This window comes from Thermobia domestica, chromosome 8 (assembly GCF_964235325.1).
Source record: "Thermobia domestica chromosome 8, izTheDome1.hap1.1, whole genome shotgun sequence".
NCBI classification, from domain to species: Eukaryota; Metazoa; Arthropoda; class Insecta; order Zygentoma; family Lepismatidae; genus Thermobia; species Thermobia domestica.
The window spans coordinates 96,745,208-96,768,162 of NC_137461.1; the positions used below are offsets into that span (position 1 = coordinate 96,745,208).

The following is a 22,955-nucleotide window of genomic DNA, read 5'->3' on the forward strand; positions in this document are numbered from 1 at the left end:
CCCCTAAAAGGAATGAGGTGAACTACCCAAATTTATCATAATACATGTTAGGGTCCAGTACTATAATACCCACAATTTTTAAACACATATGAAGTATAGGTTAAAACGTTTTGCTTACGTTTATATTTTGGCAATTTGTACCCCTAGAATGAAACGAGGTGGACCGCCCAAATTTATCATGATACATATTAGGGTCCTATTCAAGGGGTGCATTAATATACCCATATGTTATGAAAGGTAATGAACCCCTGTATACGCCCATATAACTATATAGGATAATAACACCTCATCAAAGGGAATAAAATCAACCAAAAACCAACCCGTGGTATAACGTATTGCTTACGTTTATATTTTGGCAATTTTGTACCCCTAGAAGGGAACGAGGTGGACCGCCCAAATTTATCATAATACATATTAGGGTCCTGTACTATAATACCCAATGTTTAATTTGGTCAATTTCCAAAATTTAAGGGGTGGCCAAGGTACAACTCCCAAATTTTTCAAGGGGTACATTAATATACCCATATGTTATGAAAGGTAATGAACCCCTGTATACGCCCATATAACTATATAGGATAATAACACCTCATCAAAGGGGATAAAATCGACCAAAAACCAAACACGTGGTATAACGTATTGCTTACGTTTATATTTTGGCAATTTTGTACCCCTAGAAGGGAACAAGGTGGACCACCCAAATTTTATCATAATACATATTAGGGTCCTGTACTATAATACCCAATGTTTAAATTGGTCAATTTCCAAAATTTAAGGGATGGGCCAAGGTACCCCTGCCAAATTTTTCAAGGGGTGCATTAATATACCCATATGTTATGAAAGGTAATGGACCCCTATACATGACCATATAACCATATAAGGTAATAACACCTCATCAAAGGGATAAATCGACCAAAAACCAACCACGTGGTATAACGTATTGCTTACGTTTATATTTTGGCAATTTTGTACCCTAGAAGGGAACGAGGTGGACCGCCCAAATTTATCATAATAGATATTAGGGTTCTGTACTATAATACCCAAAGTTTAAATTGGTCAATTTCCAAAATTGAAGGGGTGGGTCAGGTACCCCTCCCAAATTTTCAAGGGTGCATTAATATACCCATATGTTATGAAAGGTAATGAACCCCTGTATACGCCCATATAACTATATAGGATAATAATACCTCATCAAGGGGATAAATTAGGTCAAAAACCCCCGAAATTTGAATTTTTGGCAATTTTTTACCCATGAAAGGGAACGACATAGACACCCAATACTGATAGAGGTACATACTATCGTCTTAGGCTACCACACCCAATTTTAGATTTGGCAATTTCCAAAAATAAGGGGGGTGGTCCTATGTACCCCTGCCAAAATTGGGGGTGGGCCAAGGTACCCCTGCCAAAATTTAGAGGGGGTTGTCCTAGGTACCCCTAGGTCATTGACCCCTGGCCAAGGTCATTGACCTTTGACCTATGACGTCACTAAAATTTTTGCTGACTCGACTAGATATAACGGGGGGCCTACTACTGTCGTCATCAAACGAAACCCCTGCAGGATAGGAACCTGGAATGTGATATCGTTGCTATAGTGTGGAAAACTAGAAAACCTGTAGAAAAAATGGAACGCATGAAGATAGATACCTTGGGAATCAGCGAAGTTAAATGGCCTGATGGAGGAGGCATATGGAGCGGAGACTTCAGAATGATTTACTCAGGAGCTGTAAACGGTACAGCAGGAGTCGGTTTTGTCTTGAATAAGAAGATTGGACAGAAAGTTATAGGCAGTTGAAAATACAATGAAAGGATAATCATGTTAAGATAGCAAAGGAACCGAGAAATATGATGATAAACCAAGTATATATGCCTACATCAAGCTACACAGATGAGAAAGTAGAAGTCTATGAGCAAATAGAAGTATTGATGAAAGTTGAAGACCGGGACAATTTAATCAACATGGGTGACTGGAACGCAGTAGTCGGCGAAGGCAAAGAAGAGAATGCAACTGGGAATTTCGACCTAGGAGAAAGGAATGTGAGAGGTACACGATGAATTGAGTTCTGCAAAAGCCATAATATGACTGTAACAAACACTCTCTTCGAACAACCACTAAGAAGAAGATACACTTGGAGAAAACCAGTAGACAAAGAAATATATCAAATAGACTGTATACTGGTCCGACAAGCATTTAGAAATCAAGTGAAGAACAGTAAGAGTTACCCAGGAGCATTGACTCAGACCATAATTTAGTTTTGATGAAGAGCGAACTCCGACTAAAGAAGAAACGAGTGGTAGCACCAAACAAAAGATGGAATACAATCAAGCTAAGAAGAGATGAAAACATAAAAAGGGAATTTGCAAATGCGACAGACAAAGAGACGTCTAAGGTAGATTTAGTAGGTGATAACATCGACTCGAAATGGGAAGCCATGAAAGCAGGGATTACAAAAGCTACCGACGAGGATATAGGAAGAAAAACGAGAACCCAATATAAACTCTGGATAACAGTAGAAATATTGGAAATGAAGGAGCAAAGAAGACAGTTCAAGATAACAAAGAAGAGGAATACCGAAGGCGCAGAAAACATATCAACAGAGAAGTAAAGAAAGCCAGAGAAAACTGGATAAACAATTTACGCAAGGAAATTAAGGAAAATGTAGTCAAAGGCAATACAGAAACAGCTTATAGAAAGGTTAGAAAACAGTTCGGTGAGAAAAAGAAACGTACAGACATTATCATAGACAAGGACGGAGAAACGCTAATAGAAGAGGATGGAAGGAATACATTGAAAAACTCTAAAAAGGAGACAGAGTGATCGAAGAAGAGATAGAGAAGAAAGAAGACATCGATGAAAATGAATAAGGACCATCAATTTTACAGTGCGAATTTGACAATGCTTTGGAAAAATGCAACATGGTAAAGCCCCAGGAATAGATCAAATACCAACGGAAGTGATTAAGAATCTCGAAATAGCAACAAAGAAGAAACTATTTATTCTTATTAATGAAATGTACATCTCGGGAAAATACCAAGAGAGTTCGAAAAAAGCATATTGGTACCTATCCCGAAGAGAAAAGGCGCATGGAAATGCGAAGAACACAAACGTTAAGTTTGCTTTCCCATGCATCAAAAGTACTGTGCAAAATTATCTCACAACGAATAAGGGGGAATATCGAAGAACGGTTATCGGAGGACCAGTTTGGATTCAGGAGGAAAAGGGGAACAAAGGAAGCAATACTTAGTCTACGGTTGATCATGGAACAGCACATCAGAATAAACAAACCAATTGTGATATCATTTTTAGATATCATCATCATCATAGGTATTCTGCCTTTATTGGCAGGTCACTTGCCGCAGCTGAGAAGCTTCCATGCTCCACGGTCCTCCGTTAATCTTTTCGTCTTCGCGTATGATCTTTCTGTTTTAATATCATCCATTAATGGTAGTCTTCGCCCCCTCCCTCTCTTTCCCGCCACCATACCCTCTAGGACGTCCCTCATGATACAATCTCTTCTTAGGCAATGTCCCAACCAGTTTCTCTTCCTCTTCCTAATAATATCTAAAAGTGTTCTTTTCTCACCCACCATTTCTAACACTCTCTCATTCGTTTTTCGCTCTACCCAACTAATTCTTTCCATTCTTCTCCACACTCACATTTCGAAGGCTACCAGTCGATTTTCATCACCTTTACGTAATGTCCACGTTTCCGCCCCATACAGTACAACACTCCACACGAAGCATTTTATGAGTCTTTTTCTCAACTCTTTATTCAAGGTCCCACAAAACAGACTTTTCTTCCTCCTAAAGGCTTCTTTCGCCATTCCTATCCTTGCTTTTATTTCACGTTCGCACTCCATGACATTACTAAGAATACTACCCAGGTATCGAAAACTAAACACTTGTTCTATTTTCTCTCCTCCTACTTTTATATTTGACACAGACCCCTTCGTTCCAATCACCATGGCTTTTGTCTTTCTAACATTTATTTTCATCCCATATTCTTCAAAGCCCTTTCTCATTTTTTCTAACATTTTATTGATTTCCTTTTCTTGTTCTGCAAGAAGCGCCATATCGTCTGCAAATCTTATGCATCTAATCATTCTACCTTCTACCGAAATGCCATCATCATCATGTAGGCTCTTTTTCACTATCTCTTCTAGATAGACATTAAATAGTGTTGGCGAGAGGCAGCATCCTTGTCGAACTCCCCTTCCAATTGCACTCTCTTCCGTCAGTTCTTCCCCTATCCTAACACTTACTTGTTGGTTCATGTATAAGTTTCTTATGAGTCTTCCATCTTTCCATTCCAACCCTATCTTTGTTAGAACTCCCTACAATTCCCAATTCACGCGGTCAAAAGCCTTTTCTAGATCAATAAATACAACATACCTCTTTCCCTTTTTCTATAAATCTTTCACCGATCGCCCTTAATAATCCAATAGCATCTCTTGTGCCCTTGCCTCTTCTGAACCCGAACTGCTCCTCCTCAACATCTTTATTTGTTCTTCCATATAACCTTCTATTCAGTATTCGGAGTAGAATTTTAGCTGCATGAGATATGAGACTAATAGTTCTATAATCCTCACATCTCTTTGGGTTCGATTTCTTAGCCATCGGTATCATGATCGTTTTCAGAAAGTCTTTTGGCCATTCTCCTGTTTCATATATTTCATTGCATACTCGCAACAATTCTTTCTTTCCCTTGTCTCCTATATTTTTAATGAATTCGATTGGTATGTTATCTATTCCGGTTGCCTTTCCATTCCTAATCTCGGATATAGCCTTTTCAAACTCATCCCGAAGAATACTAAATCCTTTATCATCCTCGCCTACTTCATTTTCTACTTCAACATTTAGGCTACACGGTCTATCCCTACTCTCATATAAGTCTTCAACGTATTCTTTCCACCTTCCTATGACCTCATTTCTCTCGCTGACTACCTTCCCATTCTTATTTTCTCCTGCCATCATAATACCTCCTTGTTTCCTCCGAAATTCCATAGATTTCACCTCCTTGTACATTTCCTCATATTTCCCAACTCTTTCTAATTCTTCTATGTCCTCGCAATTTCTTTTGTAAAACTCTTCCCTCGCTCTGTCTGTTTCTCTTCGTAATTCATTATTTAACTTTCTGTACATCTTTCTGCCCTCTTCTGTATCAACCTGTTTCCACATCTTCCTCTCCCTCATTTTCTGCAACTTGTGCTTTGTAACCCATGTTTTTTTTTTAGCAGTTTTGTGTTCGCGGTAACCTACTGCTTCTTCTGCAGCCTGCTGTAAGCAACGTTTAATATGTTCCCACCGTGCGTTACTACCTGCGCCTATTTTTTCCTCGTTTGAGCATTTTTCTTCGAATTTTTCAACGAAAAGATTTCTTATTTCCTAGTTTTTCAACTTTTCAGTATTCAACACTTTGTTACCTACTTTTCTTCTGCCTACATTTTTCAGTTGAATATCCACTTCGGCCAGCACAAGATTATGATCAGAGAAAATATCAGCCCCGGGAAGGGTCTTCGCGTTCTTTAAGCTATTCCGATACCTGTCCTGAATCAGAACATAGTCTATCTGATATCTTCCGCCGTCTATTGATGATTTCATGTATATCTTCTTCTCTTGTCCTGATTGAACCAAGTGTTCCCAATTACTAGTGAATTCTGTCTACAGAAATTCACCAGTCCCTCTCCCCTTTCATTTCTTTCGCCTAAACCATATTTGCCTACGATACTACCTTCCTCTTTTTCTCCCACAACTGCATTGAAATCTTCCATTAGAATTATGCATGCACCCTTCTTCTCCCTATCTATAATTTCTTCTATTTTCTCATAATTTTCCTCTACTTCTTCATTTGCATGCGAGGTCGTCGGTGCATATGTCTGTATCACCACTAGATCCTTCGTTTTCCCTTTAAGTCTTAACATCATAACTCTATCATCAATAAATTCTACTTTCACTACCTTCTCCTTTAAGCGCTTTCCAAGAATTATTCCTACGCCATTATGCACGCCCTTTTCATTACCTGAGTAAAACATTCTATATCCTTCGCTGTTCAATACCCCATTATCTTCCCATCTAACTTCACAAACGCCTACCAAATCTAAATTATTTTGTTTCATTTCTTCTTTAATATTTTCTAATTTTCCTCCCTGTAACATAGTACGTACGTTCCATGTCCCTATCCTTAATCTTTCGCTCTTCCTTGTCTGTCTTCCCCCCATTATTACTTTCTTGTCCAATGGTCCTTCCCAAGCCATCACCCTCCCGGAGATCCGAATGGGGGATATTTTACCTCCGGAACTACATTTTGACCTGCGAAAGACCATTGTTCATATGTTCTATTTTTGCTGCCAGCAAACTAGGGAAAATAGAGTGGTGGTTTCCCGTTTCCTTCCACCCCGCAGTATCCCAGCCGTTAAAGTCACTCTGACCACGCCTGGGATTTGTAGATATAGAGAAAGCTTTCGACAACGTAGATTGGAATATCATGTTCAGAGCGTTGAAGAAGCTGAGAGTAGATTACAGAGACAGAACAATAATGTACCAACTTTATAGGAACCAGACAGCTGTTATAGGAAGAGATCAGAAGGAAGCAAGAATAAGTAAAAGAGTGAGGCAAGGACGTGGACTTTCACCTCTCCTGTTCAACATCTATATAGAAGAGGCTATGAAAAAATTCTTGGATAAAAACGAGAAAGGCGTAAAAGTAAATGGTCAGGTTTTCAGCACAATAAGGTTTGCTGATGACATAGCGTTGATAGCGGGGAACGATGAAGACATGCAGGAAGTACTTTCAAACTTGAACGGCCAACTGGAAAAAACATGTAAAATGAAAATAAATAAGAAGAAAACGAAAGTGATAAAGTACACAAGAGCAGCACAGGCTAGATGGAGAGAAAATCGAAGACGTTAAAAAGTTTCCCTATTTAGGAAGTCTAATATCCTTGGACGGAAGAAGTGAAAAAGACTTAAGTTCCAGAATAGCTCAGGCTAAACAAGCATTCAATAGGAAAAGAGGACTGCTAACATCAAGAAATGTGTCGCTAGACGTTCGTAAACAATTTATTAAGACACTGGTATGGAGCGTGGCTCTGTACGGATCAGAGACGTGGACATTGAGGAAAGCTGAAATATCCAAGCTATAAACATTTGAAATGTGGTGTTGGCGCAGAATGCTGCGCATATCATGGACCGAAAGGAAAAGGAATGAAGACGTACTAAAGAAAGCTAATGAAGGACGACAGATCATGAAGATAATAGGAAAAAGAAGAAACAGCATGTTTGGCCATCTTATTTGACACTCCGATTGGATGACTGTGCTGATAGAGGGAAATGCAGAAGGAAAACCAGGAAGTGAAAGACCAAGGATGAATATATAGATGCAATTACGAAGAAAAGGCCTTATTAAAGTATAAAACAGCTCTTCTAAGCGAGAGAAAAGTTTTAAAATTTTCATGTTGCCCACCAACCTATGGTTGAGGTTAACAAAAAGAAGGTGCAAAAGTAAGATCGCCAAAAAATATACCCACAATACCCCATATTCCCGTATAAAAAGGATCTTGTGTAAAAATTCCCTGAGACGTCCCTAATTACCCTAGAATCATGGTTCGCACATCATTCTCTTCAGAACAGAACTGTCTTTCAGACGGTACCATTCACGTATCCGTCATGTATCTGAGGCGTAAAAATAGTGAAAAAGGGATTTTTTGGAAAATTTCCTTTTTAAATTTTTTTGCCCGTCTGGACCCCCTTGTGCTAACGCAAAGACCTGAAAAAATCTGATAAATACTACTCGGTGGACTGAATTTTTGTGCAAAATTTCAGTCTTCTAGGTACAAAAGTAAGCCCGCCAAAAAATAATGAAAATAGACCTAACAAACGAAAAAATATTTTTTAAAGTTATGACCTCACCACCTCCTATGTCTTAACGCAGGAAGGCGTGAAGCCATACATAACGTATACTACAATGCCTGTAGACTTGAAAAACAACAAAAAAATACGGACGAAAAGACTCAAATAGGAGAATTGTAACGCAAAGTTCCATAAAACACCCGTAATGTACAAATTGTAACATAAGATCTTAAAAGGGTTAAGGGAATTTTTTTAATTACACTCCGAAACAAGGATAGGATGACTGGTTACTATTGGTTTTCGCACATTATATTGTAATTTGACTCAGTTATTTGAATGTTTTAATCTACTTCACTTTCAGTGGAATCGTTTAGCTTATCTGAGAGTAGAAGATTCACTGCGGAAAGATCAGATACAAAATTTTTCTACATATCTTTCTCCTACTCATTTGTTTTTATTATTATACTTAATAGTTAGTTAAATAAAAGTAACCATATGTCTATTTCAATTCAGTTTCTCGGAATACTGTACCTAGGTTTGGACACTAATTTTCCTTCTTAACTCATTGTCTGTGCACACTACAAAACCTTCACGGTTAACTGACGGTTAGGTTCAAAATTTCCACACATTCGTCGCAAGTAAGAGAAGCTACTGAGTTCTGGTAGGGCAAAATTTCAATATTTTTGCCGAGTTTACTGTCCGTGCGTATTTTAGTCTGTGATGATGGTCACCACATTAGCTCCTACTGTGTGTGCTGGAGTCTAAGTTAGAAAGTGTGGAGGCTTGCTTCCACTCAGCGCTTTGATCTAGTATGGGTTAAAACCCGAATTGGGGAATTATGGGATTTAGAAAATAGTTAAGAAGAACACCATGTTTAAAAGTCAAGAAAAGGTTTTTGGATTTTGTAACACGAGAAATACGTAAGCTACTTAATAAACACAAAATACAATAATTACAAGTTGTGGATTAACTTTCAGTTGTGTACTAATGTGTGCCAATGCAAAGTGATCATTGTCACTGTTTTGAATATGTAGTGTTTTGCTTTCATCCGAATTTTCGTTAAATTGATATTAGGTTTAACAATTAAAGACTTCATTTGAGTTTGATTCTCCAAATTACCTCTCTTTCTTTCTTTCTTTCTTCCTTTCTCTTTCTATCTCATACAGCAAATCACATTGCCATAAACCCCACTCAGAAAACAGAGTAATTTTAAAATCACTGTGTCGGAGAGAGTATTTAAAAAGAGTAATTTTGTTTCACATCAAATTTTGAAACAACTCACTAATATATGTAAAGGACATACCTGAAATATGTTCGTCTTCTTTTGCTGCGCTAATTAAGCAATCTAGGACATGTCTCTTGTTTTCAGACTTAAAATTCTCTCTTTCTTTGTTTATCAATGTCTGAAATCAGAAAAAATTACATAAACGAAATATGACTATTTAATTATACATACTCGCACATAGTGTAACGTATTATATTGTATACTTTACACTGTTAAAACTCGAAAAATGAAAGCAAACAAATTTGTATTGTAGGTTAATGGTACAGGGAGGTACATACGATGATTTACAGTACTGACTAGAAGTACAAAGCGTTTAGTAACAGTGAAAACTAAGCTCATGGCGGAGTTATTGACGTGCCAAAAGAGTGGACATGTGTATACAGTACCATACTACCGCACTCTGTGCTTGCAAACGTTGCATACAAGCTAGGACGACATAGGCAATTTTATTAGTATGGACGAAAGAGTATCGTGTATTTTCAGACACCCTATACTATATCAATACGCCCGAGCCTGTTCAAAGCAGTCTTAATATCTATATATTAAAATCAGCAAATTCTTATAGTACATTAACTAACACGTGTGATTTTATATAAACTGGTACGAATTTCTTTCACAGCAAACTACGGTAGATTTCACTTCACGGCTTCGAATTATTTTGTATGCAACGAAAATTCAATATCATTTACTACATGCAATTATATTTCGGAAAATGTCAACAATGCGATCTTTCTAGCAACGAAAAAAAGAGAAGTCGTAACTGCAGCCTGGCAACAAAATAATACCATATAGACAAACTTCGAGTTAAGTGGAAACGCGAAGTTTAATGTTATTAATAATTTGATTACTAGACTATATAAATGATTGTGCTTTTCTGGAAAGTTAATTTACGATGTGAGTTATCTAGAAATCCATTCTTATGGGCCAGAAGTAATATTTATCCATCATTTATAGCAAAAAGGGGTCATTTTCGTCTTGACCAGATCAGTAAGTATTTGAGTAACAAATCACTAACAACGAATAATTCTCAAGTCGGACGCGGTGGCGTTAGCAGCACGAAAACAACCTGTGCATGATTAAATGTTCTTTGCACTCTGATATCGTCTATAAGTACGGTACAAAATTAACTATATATTTTAATTATGAATCAATGCACTTACTAAAGGGGACTAACGGAGATGAATAATAAATAATCAACAATACACTGTCCGTACATAACTAAATCATACACTCTCTGACATGTTACTACGGTCAAACTACTAAATTAGACTCACACATGCATGCTACATACTACATAAACTAAGTAACATATCAATACATATCATTACGTACGTTAAATCATGTTATCACATGAATTCACTATATGCACACTGAATGAATCATTGTTTTAGCCATTTTAAATTGGCTCTATAAACTGGGGAAAAATAAACAGAATAATCAGAGCCCAATGGCCCTGCTACTGATTAGATCATGGTTTTCCAAACACTTTTAATGGTTTTCCAAACACCCCAGAAAGGACATGTTGAAACTACTAATGGTAAGGGTCCCTTTTCTGAAGTTAATAGAACCCTAACAAAAAATCGTTCAACCCATCTCTGTTGGAAGCTTGATCAACTCAGGAATAAGTGAGAGCCCCTGTGCTCACTTACACTGACATTATGAAAATTAATTTAACTATAAACAAACCTACACCTACCGCCATGTTAATAGTAGAAACAAAAAAAAATCACATTTACTACATATACAGAACTATTCGTGAAAGGCCTATCGTGCCCTACACGGATTTGGAGCGGTAGAAAGGATAATCTGTTTAAATCACTGAATCTTAAAACACTTGACGATTTGTAACACTAAAATCAAAGCACTTTAATTCTATTCCTGTCCATAGCAACTTGTTGATGCCATCATGGAGTCCTTGACTTGTGATTTCATATCTCACTACTTTTCAGACTGTTTTAAATGAAAATTTCACTATTTTTGGGACTCTACACTCTCCCAACAGATTTATGTCTTAATTAGAATTAATTTTACCTTATATTACTGCGTTTTTGGCAATAAACTCCAATATATATCTGCAGCACACTAGCGTGGTCCAGTTCAAGGTCGTTCTAGTAGAGAATGAGTATAATCGCACCTTAATACTAGCGTTTCAGAAATAGTTCCAATCATAACAAAGAGTTTTGGCGGTGGAAAGAATATAAAACGAATAGAAAGTGGTAAAAACTGGATGAAACCGGATTTTGGGAGGATATGGGCATCTCAGAGGGACGAATGGGGTCCAAATTATTCTACCAAATATCAGATTGGTGGATAATTTCAAGAATTTCTGTCCAATTGCGGGCCTATGTTTTCATATAGCATTAAGGTGTACAATTTTAATACTCATCCATTTGAAAGGCCCATATACAGTATTCACATTAAAATAATGTATGAATAAAGATATACGATACCCCGACATATAATCTCTACTAGGTTATTCAAAGCTTCCACGTTAATTTTGACAAAGACCAAATGAATTTACTACATGGACCGAAAAATATATTTTGAAAAATCACATAATACAGTATGTTCAAAAAATATTGCACACCTCCAAACAAAAGATCTCATTACATCGACTGTAATGGTACATTACAAGGAGCTACTCTCCAGACAATTCTGTAAGCACATCATCATTGAACGCTCACAAGGGAACATCTTATATTGAAAGTAGCATTGCCCAATGAAACAATGTGCAATCGATAGAGGAGTGAAGAAAAGTAAGAAATCCAAAGTTTTATGGGCCGACACCCAAAAACACAGGAGATACAGAGTTAAGAAGAATATAGAATCATGTGAAGATAGCAATGGAAAAGATACACTTACACAGAAAGAACTTCAAAATGATTAAAGTAATCAAAATATTATTAACACAACAGTATAGTAAGCAAACATATGGCACGGAACAAATTATAGCATGTAGAAAATTTAATTATGATTAGAACCATACCTGTGAAGTCATGATGTTCAATGTTGCCAATATTTGAAGATAGGCCTATATGAATTCCTACATGAATTTCGGATGTAGAAGAGTACATACATTACCAACATACTGCAGAGCGCTTTATCAACAACAACACTGAAAAATTGACTACCAATAATGTGTGAGGTGATACAATATTACGTGCATCAGAAACGTGAGCCTGCTAATCAATTGTCAATACCAGAGCATGCATCATTTCGGTTTGATACTATTCTGTGTGTTGTGTTTGATACTATTCTGATTTTCCACTTGGGCAAACCTGCTTCGACACTATGCTTCGTTCCTTATTTTCGTGCTTCAGTGATTATATTATTGTCTGTGGTCTCATGTTTTGGTTTTAACTAGTTAGAATCGTGTACTGTATGTTTTCTTCTACATCCGATATTCATGTAGGAATGGATATAGGCCTATCTTCAAAAGTTGGCAACACTGTACATCACCACTTCATAGGTATGTTCTACTCCTAATTAGATTTTCTAGATGTTATAATTTGTGTTCCGTGCCATTTAACAAAACTTCATTTTGTGCTCAATTGGCAACATTACATTACATATGATGTTATTGAGCATGTCTGTGGGTACAATGTTTGTTTACTATACTGTTGTGTAAATACCATTTTAATTATTTTAATCACTTTGAAGTTCTTTCTGTGTCAGTTTATCTTTTCCATTGCTATCTTCACATGATTCTAGATAATTCTTTCCTCTGTATCTCCTGTGTTTCTGCGTGTCGGCCCGTGAAACTTTGGATTTCTCACTTTTCTTCACTCCTCTATCGATTGCACATTGTTTGATTTGGCAACGCTACTATCGATATAAGGTGTTCCCTTGTCAGTTTTATCATATCTCATTTCTTTACGGGTCTTCAATGGCCCTTTGTGGACGAGTGGTTAACGCTTGTTCTTTCTGTGCGCGCGATCCCTGATTAGTTTTACTAATCATGGTTAGAATGCCACTTGAAACGATAGGCGTCGTCTATGTTCCCTTGGTGTTCAAACCGGAAATAAATATCCAACTGACAAACAAAATAAGTCTCGTCTTACAACGTATAAAATGTCAAAATGCTTTACTTTATCGTAAGAAGATAAACAATTAGGGGTACATTTTTGTTACCTGTATATAACCTCCAAAGTGAGAACGAAATTTAAGTTGTGCTGTATATCCTGTGAAATCTGGAGCAATGAATCGAAGCCATGGGCAAATGTTGAGCATAGCAAATGAAGAAGTCAGTCTATATTCATAATCCTCAAATATATCTAGTGCCACTTGTAATATCGGATCCTCGGCGTGAAAAGTACATCCTGCAATTATCTTCCAAAGGCAGTTAATAACTGGTGCATGAAATACTCGTGTCATTAGAACACTGGTAGTCTCTATATCATTACATTTCATTCGTAAATTGCTAACAAATTCCAAACTCTCGTCAATAACAATAGATTCCATGCTGTTCGTACCAAATCCAAACTCTTTAAGAGAGTGAACACTTAATTTCCTGCGCTTCCACCAAACGTCTCCGGAAGCAAAAAACAGACCTGCAAAATATATTATTAAATTTGTTAATTTTATATGTTCTCACATATTCTTTAGTATTAGAGATTAGAGTAGATTAGCGAAAGTTAGTATTTAGTTCATTACAACGATTTTCAGGTTACTCTTCTATTTGTTTATTTGTTTGTTAGAGTCATTTTTTTCAACTTGAATAGCACATACTTCCATACCAACTAGAAATCTGAAGTTCTTTTTAGATGCGTAAACACGAAGACAATACAATATTATCACATAATTATTGTTCTAGCCTGACGTATTATTGTAAACATAATTTAGTTATTCCAAATTATAAAAGTAACCAAGAAAGTTCCATCGTTTTCTCATACACCATCTTCGAAGATCGATATTTCACCTAAGACATACCTGGTAGATCAAAGTAATCCCCGCCAGCATCAATGACCTTCTGCCAAAGTCCTGCAAGGTCATGGATTTCATCGCGGTAGCAATTAGTGGGCCATGAAGCGAAGAAGATATCAAGTGCATTTTGCACCTCTACTAGGGATTTGAATTGGTGTCCTCTAAGGTGATTGTCCAAGGAATGGAACAGCTGATAATCGAACGGTACAATGTCCGGGGAGTATGGCAGGTGCAATAGTGTTTCACATTCAAGGCGTAGACATGATGGTGTCCTGCATCATCCTAACCACGTGGGACTTAGCGCTGTCCTGTAACAGAAGGACGCCTATACGATTCAGACTTCTAGCTCCAGAGTTTTGAGTGTTAATTGAACATGGTTCAACTGCTGACAGTACACAGTTGCATTGATATTCTGACCAGCTGGTAGCAGTCCCCGATGAACGATGCCACGAGCAGTTCTGTTGCAGTGCTGGTTTCGGCTGTTTTGGAACCGGTTCATGGGATGCTAACCAATGATAATGGTGCCGTAGAGCTTCGTACAGGATCCACTTGTCTTCACATGTCATGCCTCTTCAGAAATTTCTCCTACCTTAGACGAGACAGCAAAGAAACGCAGGTGTCTGCTCATGTTGCCTACTGGCCCGGAGTCAAATCATGTGGGACCCCTCGACCCAACTTGTAGTGCTTCCCAAGTTGATGGAGATGTTACCGAATAGTTTCTCCACTCACTCTGAATTGTAGTCCCAGTTCCTCACATGTCTGGCCACTGTTAGGCTTAATTGCTGCCTGAAGATCTTCATCTTGTACATGTGTTGGTCCTTCGGCCTGTGGTGCGTCTTCGAGTGTTTCTTCACCGTCCTTAAACTTGTTATACCACCGCTGCTCTATCCACATAGTCACGACAACCTCAAAGAAAGCCTGGCATATCTTCCTCCCCGCTGCATTGGCGTTTGACTCCAGTTTGAACTCGTGCAGCATACACGCCTTTATGATGCTCTGTATAGGTCACATGTTCTCTATGAAATTACGCAAGTTCACGGTGTAAGTGAACTGCCACAACCAGGTAGTATGTTGGATATATCCACACCAACAACTGACCTTCGCCTTATCTCCATTTGTATCCAACTCATGGTGTGAGGACCAATTGAACACAAACCTCTACAAAAAGCGGTAGATCTTCCTTGCTTACCTTTATATTAAAATTGTATATTTAAATAATTGTGTATATGGGTAACAACTTCAATTAATTAAGCAATACTTCAAAACATAGGACAGTGCCTCAGAGTAAAATTGGCAGAGCTTCGGAAAATTCGTCAGCAAATATTCGGCCCCAAGTGACGAAGCCTTCAAAACTTACGGAAGAAAACAATTTTTGTATTTTTAGGATCGATAGGTAGCGCTCAAATTTTGACACGCTGTGGGCCCAGAAGTGCATTGAATTAGGTCTAGTAGTGCCTAATTGACTAAAAATGATAGGATACATTGCAATCACCCTTACAGGATACATTGAACCACAGAGGATAGGCTTCAGTGCCAGAGTAGTACCTCCTAAAAATTTGAGAGTGGTCCATATTATAACTAATATAATATTATAACTAATATAAAAATTTGAGAGTGGTCCATATTGTTTGATAAGTAGAAAACGTTAGCTCATAATCATATATTTTAAAGTACATGTCTCCAGTTTCTTGAAAAATGAAACGAATCAATTGCTAGTACGTGCTCTCATGTTATGATACAACATAAGGAGTCGCGGTGGAACATAGAACATAGAAAAATATAGGAACATAGAACATAGAATTGAGGAACATAGAAAAATATACAATGTCAAAAAGTCAGCTAAAGAATATGAAAGATACAAGGTTGAATTCTATGAATTAAAACATTCTCGGCATGCAACGCCTATCTTTATTCTACTTCAAGATAACGACTAAATGCTGTGATACTCTGTGCTGTATTTTAGGACGTGAAGTGATGAACTGGCTTAGGCGTACAATTAGGGAATGATTTCGAGCTACAGAATGAACAGAAATACACTATATACAACATAATTCAAATGAATCTGAAAAATTTTCGGCATAATACAAATTTTCATCCAATAAATGAATCTGAAGAATTTTCAAGTTCGATGACAAAAAATCAAGTTATCTCTTCTTGCATTCGATTATACGAGCTGATGCATAGAAGTAGAAGTAAAATTGGGGAATGGTTTATAAATAAGGACCCTAGGAATATGTATAATGTACGGAAAAAATAGTCTGTAACTAGTTCTTTTAAAAGCAAGTCATTTTACGTTTGCAATGGATTCACTACTTTGTATTTACACCAAAAACGGTCAAACCAATAATCTAAAATAACTGATTGGTTTAAAATTGATTATGTTTTAAAAGACTTAAGTCTTATGTACTATATGTCTTTAATGGGATTGAAGTGAGTGGTGGCATAGAGTACCCATTTATACTACCGTACACAAGTAAATTATATTTTCTATTTTTTATTAAAAAAGGACGTTTAACAGATATGATCACCGATGAAGATACTCTTTTACTAATCTGTTATTTCTTTGAAATGCTAGAATTTTGCCTCATGACATTGCTTAATTCGTTCATAAGCAAAATACTGCAAATGTGAAATTCAATCTGCAATTATATAAGATCATCAGTGCAATATGGTGTCGTGATAGACAGCATAGTCTCGAACTCCAGTTTGATATATTAAATAATGTTTTATTTCCAACAAGTGTTGCTTTTCAGTTCATTTTATGTTTGTTACAAATTTCAAACTGTGTGCACATTCATGGAGACATCAATATTCATTATAATAGAAAGTTCGCTATATAACAAACAGCTTAACTCGGGCAACTTCAAAACATATGCCCGCACAATTTTGATTACAACTTCGGTTGACATCATGATAATGTGCATAAAAATAATTTGTTATACACATTTTTTTTACTATTCATCAATTATACAGCAATAGTCGACATGGCTAAAGATCGGATTCCTATTCTCAAAACCACAAATGCGGTTATAGAACAAGAACAAGAATAGTTATATATTGATGTATATGTATGTACTAGCTATTAACTTATGTACTAGTCGAAAAATCAAATTCATCTCGACTTGTATTCGAAAATACGGGCTGATGCATAGAAGTAGAAGTAAAATTGAGGAATGATTTAAAAACAAGGACCCTAGAAATATGTAAAATGTACAGAAAAATTTGTCTGCAAGCGGTTCTTGTAAAAACAAGTTAACACCGAAACAATGACAACCAAAATTTAGACTAATTCCTTTGTTTGAAACAGTACAGATATTCTCTCTTTTATATACATACATACATACACACACACACAAACACACACACACACACACACACACACATATATATATATATATTGTAGGTATTCCTTGAAGTCTTAAAAGGCATTAAACAAGTGGCATAGAATGCCCATTTATACTAACATAGACAAATAAATTATGTTATCGTCTGACCTTTTTATATAGAAGAACGTTAAAAGCCATGATTAACAATGAATCTACTCTTTCTCTAAACAATTATTTCATTCAAATACGGGATTGTTGAGTCACAACATTCTTCAATTCGTTCCTAAGCAACATGCTGGAAATATAAAATTCGATCTGCAGTTACGTAAAGAGATCGGGGCAACATGGGACGTGATAAGCAGCACTGGCTCGAACTCCAGTTTGAGAAAAATTTATATTTCCAACAAATATTTTTAGTTCATTTTATGTTTGTTTCAAATTTCAAAGTGTGTGTACATTCATGTGTCACTAATTTTTTATTAAATATACAACAGTAGTCTACACACCTAAATGTCGGACATTTCTATTATAAAAACCACACATGCGGTTATAGAACATGGACAAGAACACTTATATATTGATGTATTTGTACTTGCTGAGTATAAATATCAGTCATTGTAGCTTATAAAGACCGAGAATACAACTTTCTTTACCGAAAGTTTCTCTCATTAAAACCTTATGATCAACGACTAATATACAACTGAAAAAAATGCAATCACAAAGTCTATAGCTAGCTTTAGAATATGGAAGATAAAAGGTTTGGTTTCTATAAATTAAAACATTCTTGACACGGAATAGTTATCTTCACTCTGCGGCAAGATACCTGATATACTTGCGGTGATACTCTGTGTTGCAATTGAGACCACGAAGTGATGCATAACCTTAGGTGTATAATTAACATAAATTTCTTAACTTTATGGTGACCTAATATCCAACTGAAAGAAGCTAACGAAGAGCTTAGAACGAAAATTGGAATCAACGAAATTCTAGTTATAAATACAAATTCTGTTGGAAACATTAAAGTCAACCAAGTAAAAGAAGTTTCACTAAGATGAGTAAATATAAAGTCCTCCATATATTTCCGCTCTGCTGTCATCAATATGTTTGAAAATTTTTAATTAATTCCAATAATAATTTTGTATTTGAGAACACAAGTTGACCAAGGCCTTACAAGTACAATTAAGGAACGAAATCGAGCCGAAATGCATTGTAGGTAATAAACGCTCTGATACTCTGTGTTTTATTTTAGAACATCAAATGACGCATAGCCTTAGGAGTAAATTTAGGGAATGATTTGGAGCTACAGAACGATCAGAAATACACCAAATACGGCATAATTAAAATTTTTAACAAGTAAATGAATCTGCAATAGTTTTTGGCATAATACAAATTTTCAACCAATAAATGAATCTGAAGAACTTTCAAGTTCGATGATGAAAAATCAAATTAATTTCGGCTTGTATTCGAGAATACGAGCTGATGCATAGGAGTGGAAGTAAAACTGAGGAATGATTTATAAACAAGGCCCAAGAAATATTTAAAATGTACAGAAAAATTGGTCTGTCTCCGGTTCTTGTAGTAACAAGTTAACACCAAGGAAATGAAAACCACAATTTAGACTACCTCTTTGGTTTGAAACAGTATATATATATATATATATATATATATATATATATATATATATATATATATATATATATTGTAGGTTTCCCTTGAAGTCTTAAAAGGCATTAAACTTAGTGGCATAATAACCGAACTATTGTTTCAGTGTTTCTAAAATTCCACTCCTAGAGAAGAAAGGGGACAAATTTACTATTGTCCGACTACTTATTGAAAAAATGGTTAACATGGGAATTTGTTTATACGACAGGCAAGACATTTGATACATAAACTCCTCATTAAAAATTCTGCTTATTCTGCTTTTAAGAGTCGGACCCGTACTGGCGACAGCCTGTGCCACTGCACCTAGTAATTCATGAGACGCTGAGACTTTAAAGTGCAATAAAAAATAATATTAGAGTTTTAATTTGAGTTATTCATCTCTCTTCCTCTTGCAACGGAAATTAGTATTATGCACGGTATTTGTACATAGAAATAACGTAAATAGTTTTCAATCACTTACACAAAGTTACGATTTTGCCCTTTTCAAAATATATAACAAGGAACAAATTACTTATCCTATGTTAAGAAAATCTTCTGGAATCATGTTACGAGACAGAAGACAATAGTTAGTTAATTAGAGCTTAGCATCGCTTTCAGCAGCGAGCCCATACGAATCGCTGATTTGAGAAACGTCGTAAGTCAATAATGTCAATAATGCCGTTTGCCAATGATTTGTGACGTTTCTCAACTCAGGGACACTTATTGCAGCGCGATATTGCACGAACTATTAGCGTGACTTCTAACATATCACAACCCAACGTTGTAGCTACCCTTCAAGAATCAAAGCTCCATGCAAATTCATTTTCGGCATATGGCTGACTTATGAAGTTTCTCAAATCAGCGATTCATATGAGACGTGGATTCACTACTAAGCGTGTGATCCGAACCAAATTACCTCCTACTGAGAAGCGAACCCTGGTCTCGCACTTGAGAGGATAATATAATAGTGAAGATACTTAATATACAAGTTTTTAGCTATAGCATTTTATATTTAAAATTTGAATAATGTTTTCTAATCGAATTTTTAAAGAAAGAAGTTAATCACGGGTAATTAAAATATGCTCTGTCTTTGAGTTACATTAGTTCACAAGAAAACTTTAGTACATCAAGATTTGAACATATTAAAACATAATTAACAAACTATACATCCAAACCGCTATTTTTTGCACCACCTTAAATCTGCTTTGGACATTGTCTAGGATGCTTTTCTGTTCCACAGTAAGTGTATTTACACCCAGATACTATACCAAGAATAGTGAATATTGTAGAGTGGTACACATCCGTCTGTTCCTTTGAAGAACATACGCGTTATTCCGTAATACGTTTTGTAATCACTCCGGCCCATCAGAAAACACTCAGAAACTGCTGAAGAAATAGTGCACAACGGGATATGTTGTAAATGCACCAAAGATCAAGGCGTCACCTGTCTCTTCTCCTAAATTATCTGCACATCTTTTAGAGATCTTACTTTGTAGCCCCGTGAAATCTACCACAGCATCGTGGTGAGTGTATTCAAGAATTTGCATTTAAAATCGTATAGCATGACAGTTGCTACTGGTTAGCGGGAAGTGAGACATTGGGTACAAGCTTATGGCCGTCGCAGTCACCGGACTTGTCGGCATGTGACTGTTATTTATGGAGGGAAATATTTAAAGGACGAGTGTAACCAATCAACATACAATCAATAAAAAGAAATATATCAGGACACGCATTAACGGTATTACCACAGAAATATCTGGATTTGTTATACTGTGCATACATTTTCAACACCTGTTCTAAAGATGAGTACGATTGTTACTTATTAATATCGATTTTTCACGAATACATGGGTTACTGTAAAAGTTGGGTGGAGTCACCTCTTTGCCCGCCCGGTACTTTAATTATTATGTTTTGAATTATCATTTTCTCTGCTCCTTAATTAAATGAATTACAAAAAGGATTCTTACCTCCATCACCTGTATATGCATATTGACAAATTGGTAGCATTTCCCTTCCCTCCATCAATTTGTTGGTCAATACTTCCTTTACAGCTTGTTTTCCACTTACAGCTACTTGGCAGAAACCGCACTGATTTACTGTCAGGATAGGGCCATATCTTTTACTATAAATATGAAACACTTGTCTCCAGGAGCGTACTCTCAGCCATTGTACCACAACAGGAAGAAAATTTCCCATGATAGGAAAAGATAAGGGCGCTAGAAAATATAAATAAACACAATTATTAAAATACATAATTTAACAATATACATACATTTATAATTTTAAAACTTAATCTTTCTTCAGAGAAATTATGGAAAAATAAATATTTTTAAGGAAAAAGTCCAGAATCTTTTTATTGGAAAATTATTTTACAACTGAACATCTAACTTATAATTAGATAGTACGTACGTACATAATTAAAGCTAATTCATTAAGAAAGTTGCATTTTTCTGCCACTCTAAGATGAGTAAAACGAGTATTTTTTAGATCGGGTTCTCTCGTTTTAAAACTACACAACTATCTACTCGTTTAATTCTAAACAAAAAGAATACCTATAAGTAAAACTTGATATCAGTTGTGTGCAAATGCGCAACCCATTAGAAATAATTGGCTCAATGATCTATCACATCAAATAACTTTATTTATCGATATGTATACAATATCAAACACATAACATCCTATCAGAAGGTAATGTTGACTTAGTGTAGCGATTTCCAACAGGAGAGATGTGAAATTTTAGAATTTACAAATAAATTTTGTAGCGTATAAGAGGCCTCTATGTCTAGGCCAACCATTTTCAACATTTTGATTGCAAGACGTGGGATCTGGCTTTTACGTTCAGAGACAGGAGAAAGAGAATACATCGTGATAAAAAAAAGGGGGGACAGAAGGAGGTAGGTGAAATAGTACAAAATCAAGCTGGCGGTGTTCGATATATTATAAACTAGCAGCGTTCACCCCGCTTCGCTGGGGTCACCCTGGAACGCAATAAACTTTGTTACTTAGATAATTTTTACTTTTTCGCTTTCAAGTGATATGATAAAAACCATAGAAGATTGGAGTAAATGTTAACATTATATCGCCTGTCATTTATGTTAACCCGCCGAGTGACACGGTCATGTGGGTTGCATATAAATACGGTTAGTTTTAGCTATGATGAGCTAACAAAGGATTTGTACGTTATGGACACTTGAATGGTCAATTATCTCAAGACACTGGTAATTGAAAATTAAAGTGATATGATAAAAACCATCTAGGGTCCAAATCTTAATAACCCCCCAAAAATGAAAGAAATTGGTTCAGCCGTATTAGCGTGATGAGCTAACAAAGGATTTGTACGTTTTCTTTTATATATATAGATTCACGAGTAGTATATCAACAAACAATTGAGTAGTTTGCTGCTTCTCCTTACTGTGTGTGAATGATTTACTGTGAATCCGAGCAGCAAACTGTGAAGTTATAGAGAATACAGTTGAAAATGTCTCGTATAGACGGTATATTATGCATTTTACTTTTACCATGGAACCTTTAACATAAGCTAAAATCAATTTTGAGCAAGTTCGTTATATATGACGTGATAGTAAACTATACCGGTAAATTATATAAGTTGATACCTTACTTCAAAATAATAATAATAATAAAAGTCATGTGCGCATGAGGTTGAAATGCATGGTTTCGTACCTTCTTGTGGTAGCCCCATCCTCATTTATACGCACGGTTTTTACATTCTATTTCTTCACGTGCGTGGGTGTACGCTATGTCGTGCGTCTCCTCCACTCGTCGTTGTCATAAGGTATTTAACCTTCTACCAGGTGGCACGTTACAGATGTTAACTGAGGTTGTTCTTTAACGAGTACCCTTATTCCTATAAAAACCTACCACGAGGTACGATGTCCAATGAACGAAGGTTAATACGACAGTCATAGCGAGGAATT

At 36.2% G+C, this 22,955-nt stretch overlaps 1 protein-coding gene across 1 annotated transcript in view; it reads right to left on the bottom strand.

The window, feature by feature from the left end:
• The window catches only part of LOC145691791 (methyl farnesoate epoxidase-like), a 64,978-nt gene that overhangs the window by 32,318 nt on the left and 9,705 nt on the right, over positions 1-22,955 (bottom strand). Inside the window, exons 2-4 of the mRNA XM_081767101.1 lie at positions 20,988-21,236; positions 13,262-13,680; positions 9,149-9,248 (exon numbers count right to left, since the gene is read on the bottom strand). Coding sequence (XP_081623227.1) covers positions 9,149-9,248; positions 13,262-13,680; positions 20,988-21,236 — 768 coding nt within the window. The remainder of the gene's footprint in view (positions 1-9,148; positions 9,249-13,261; positions 13,681-20,987; positions 21,237-22,955) is intronic.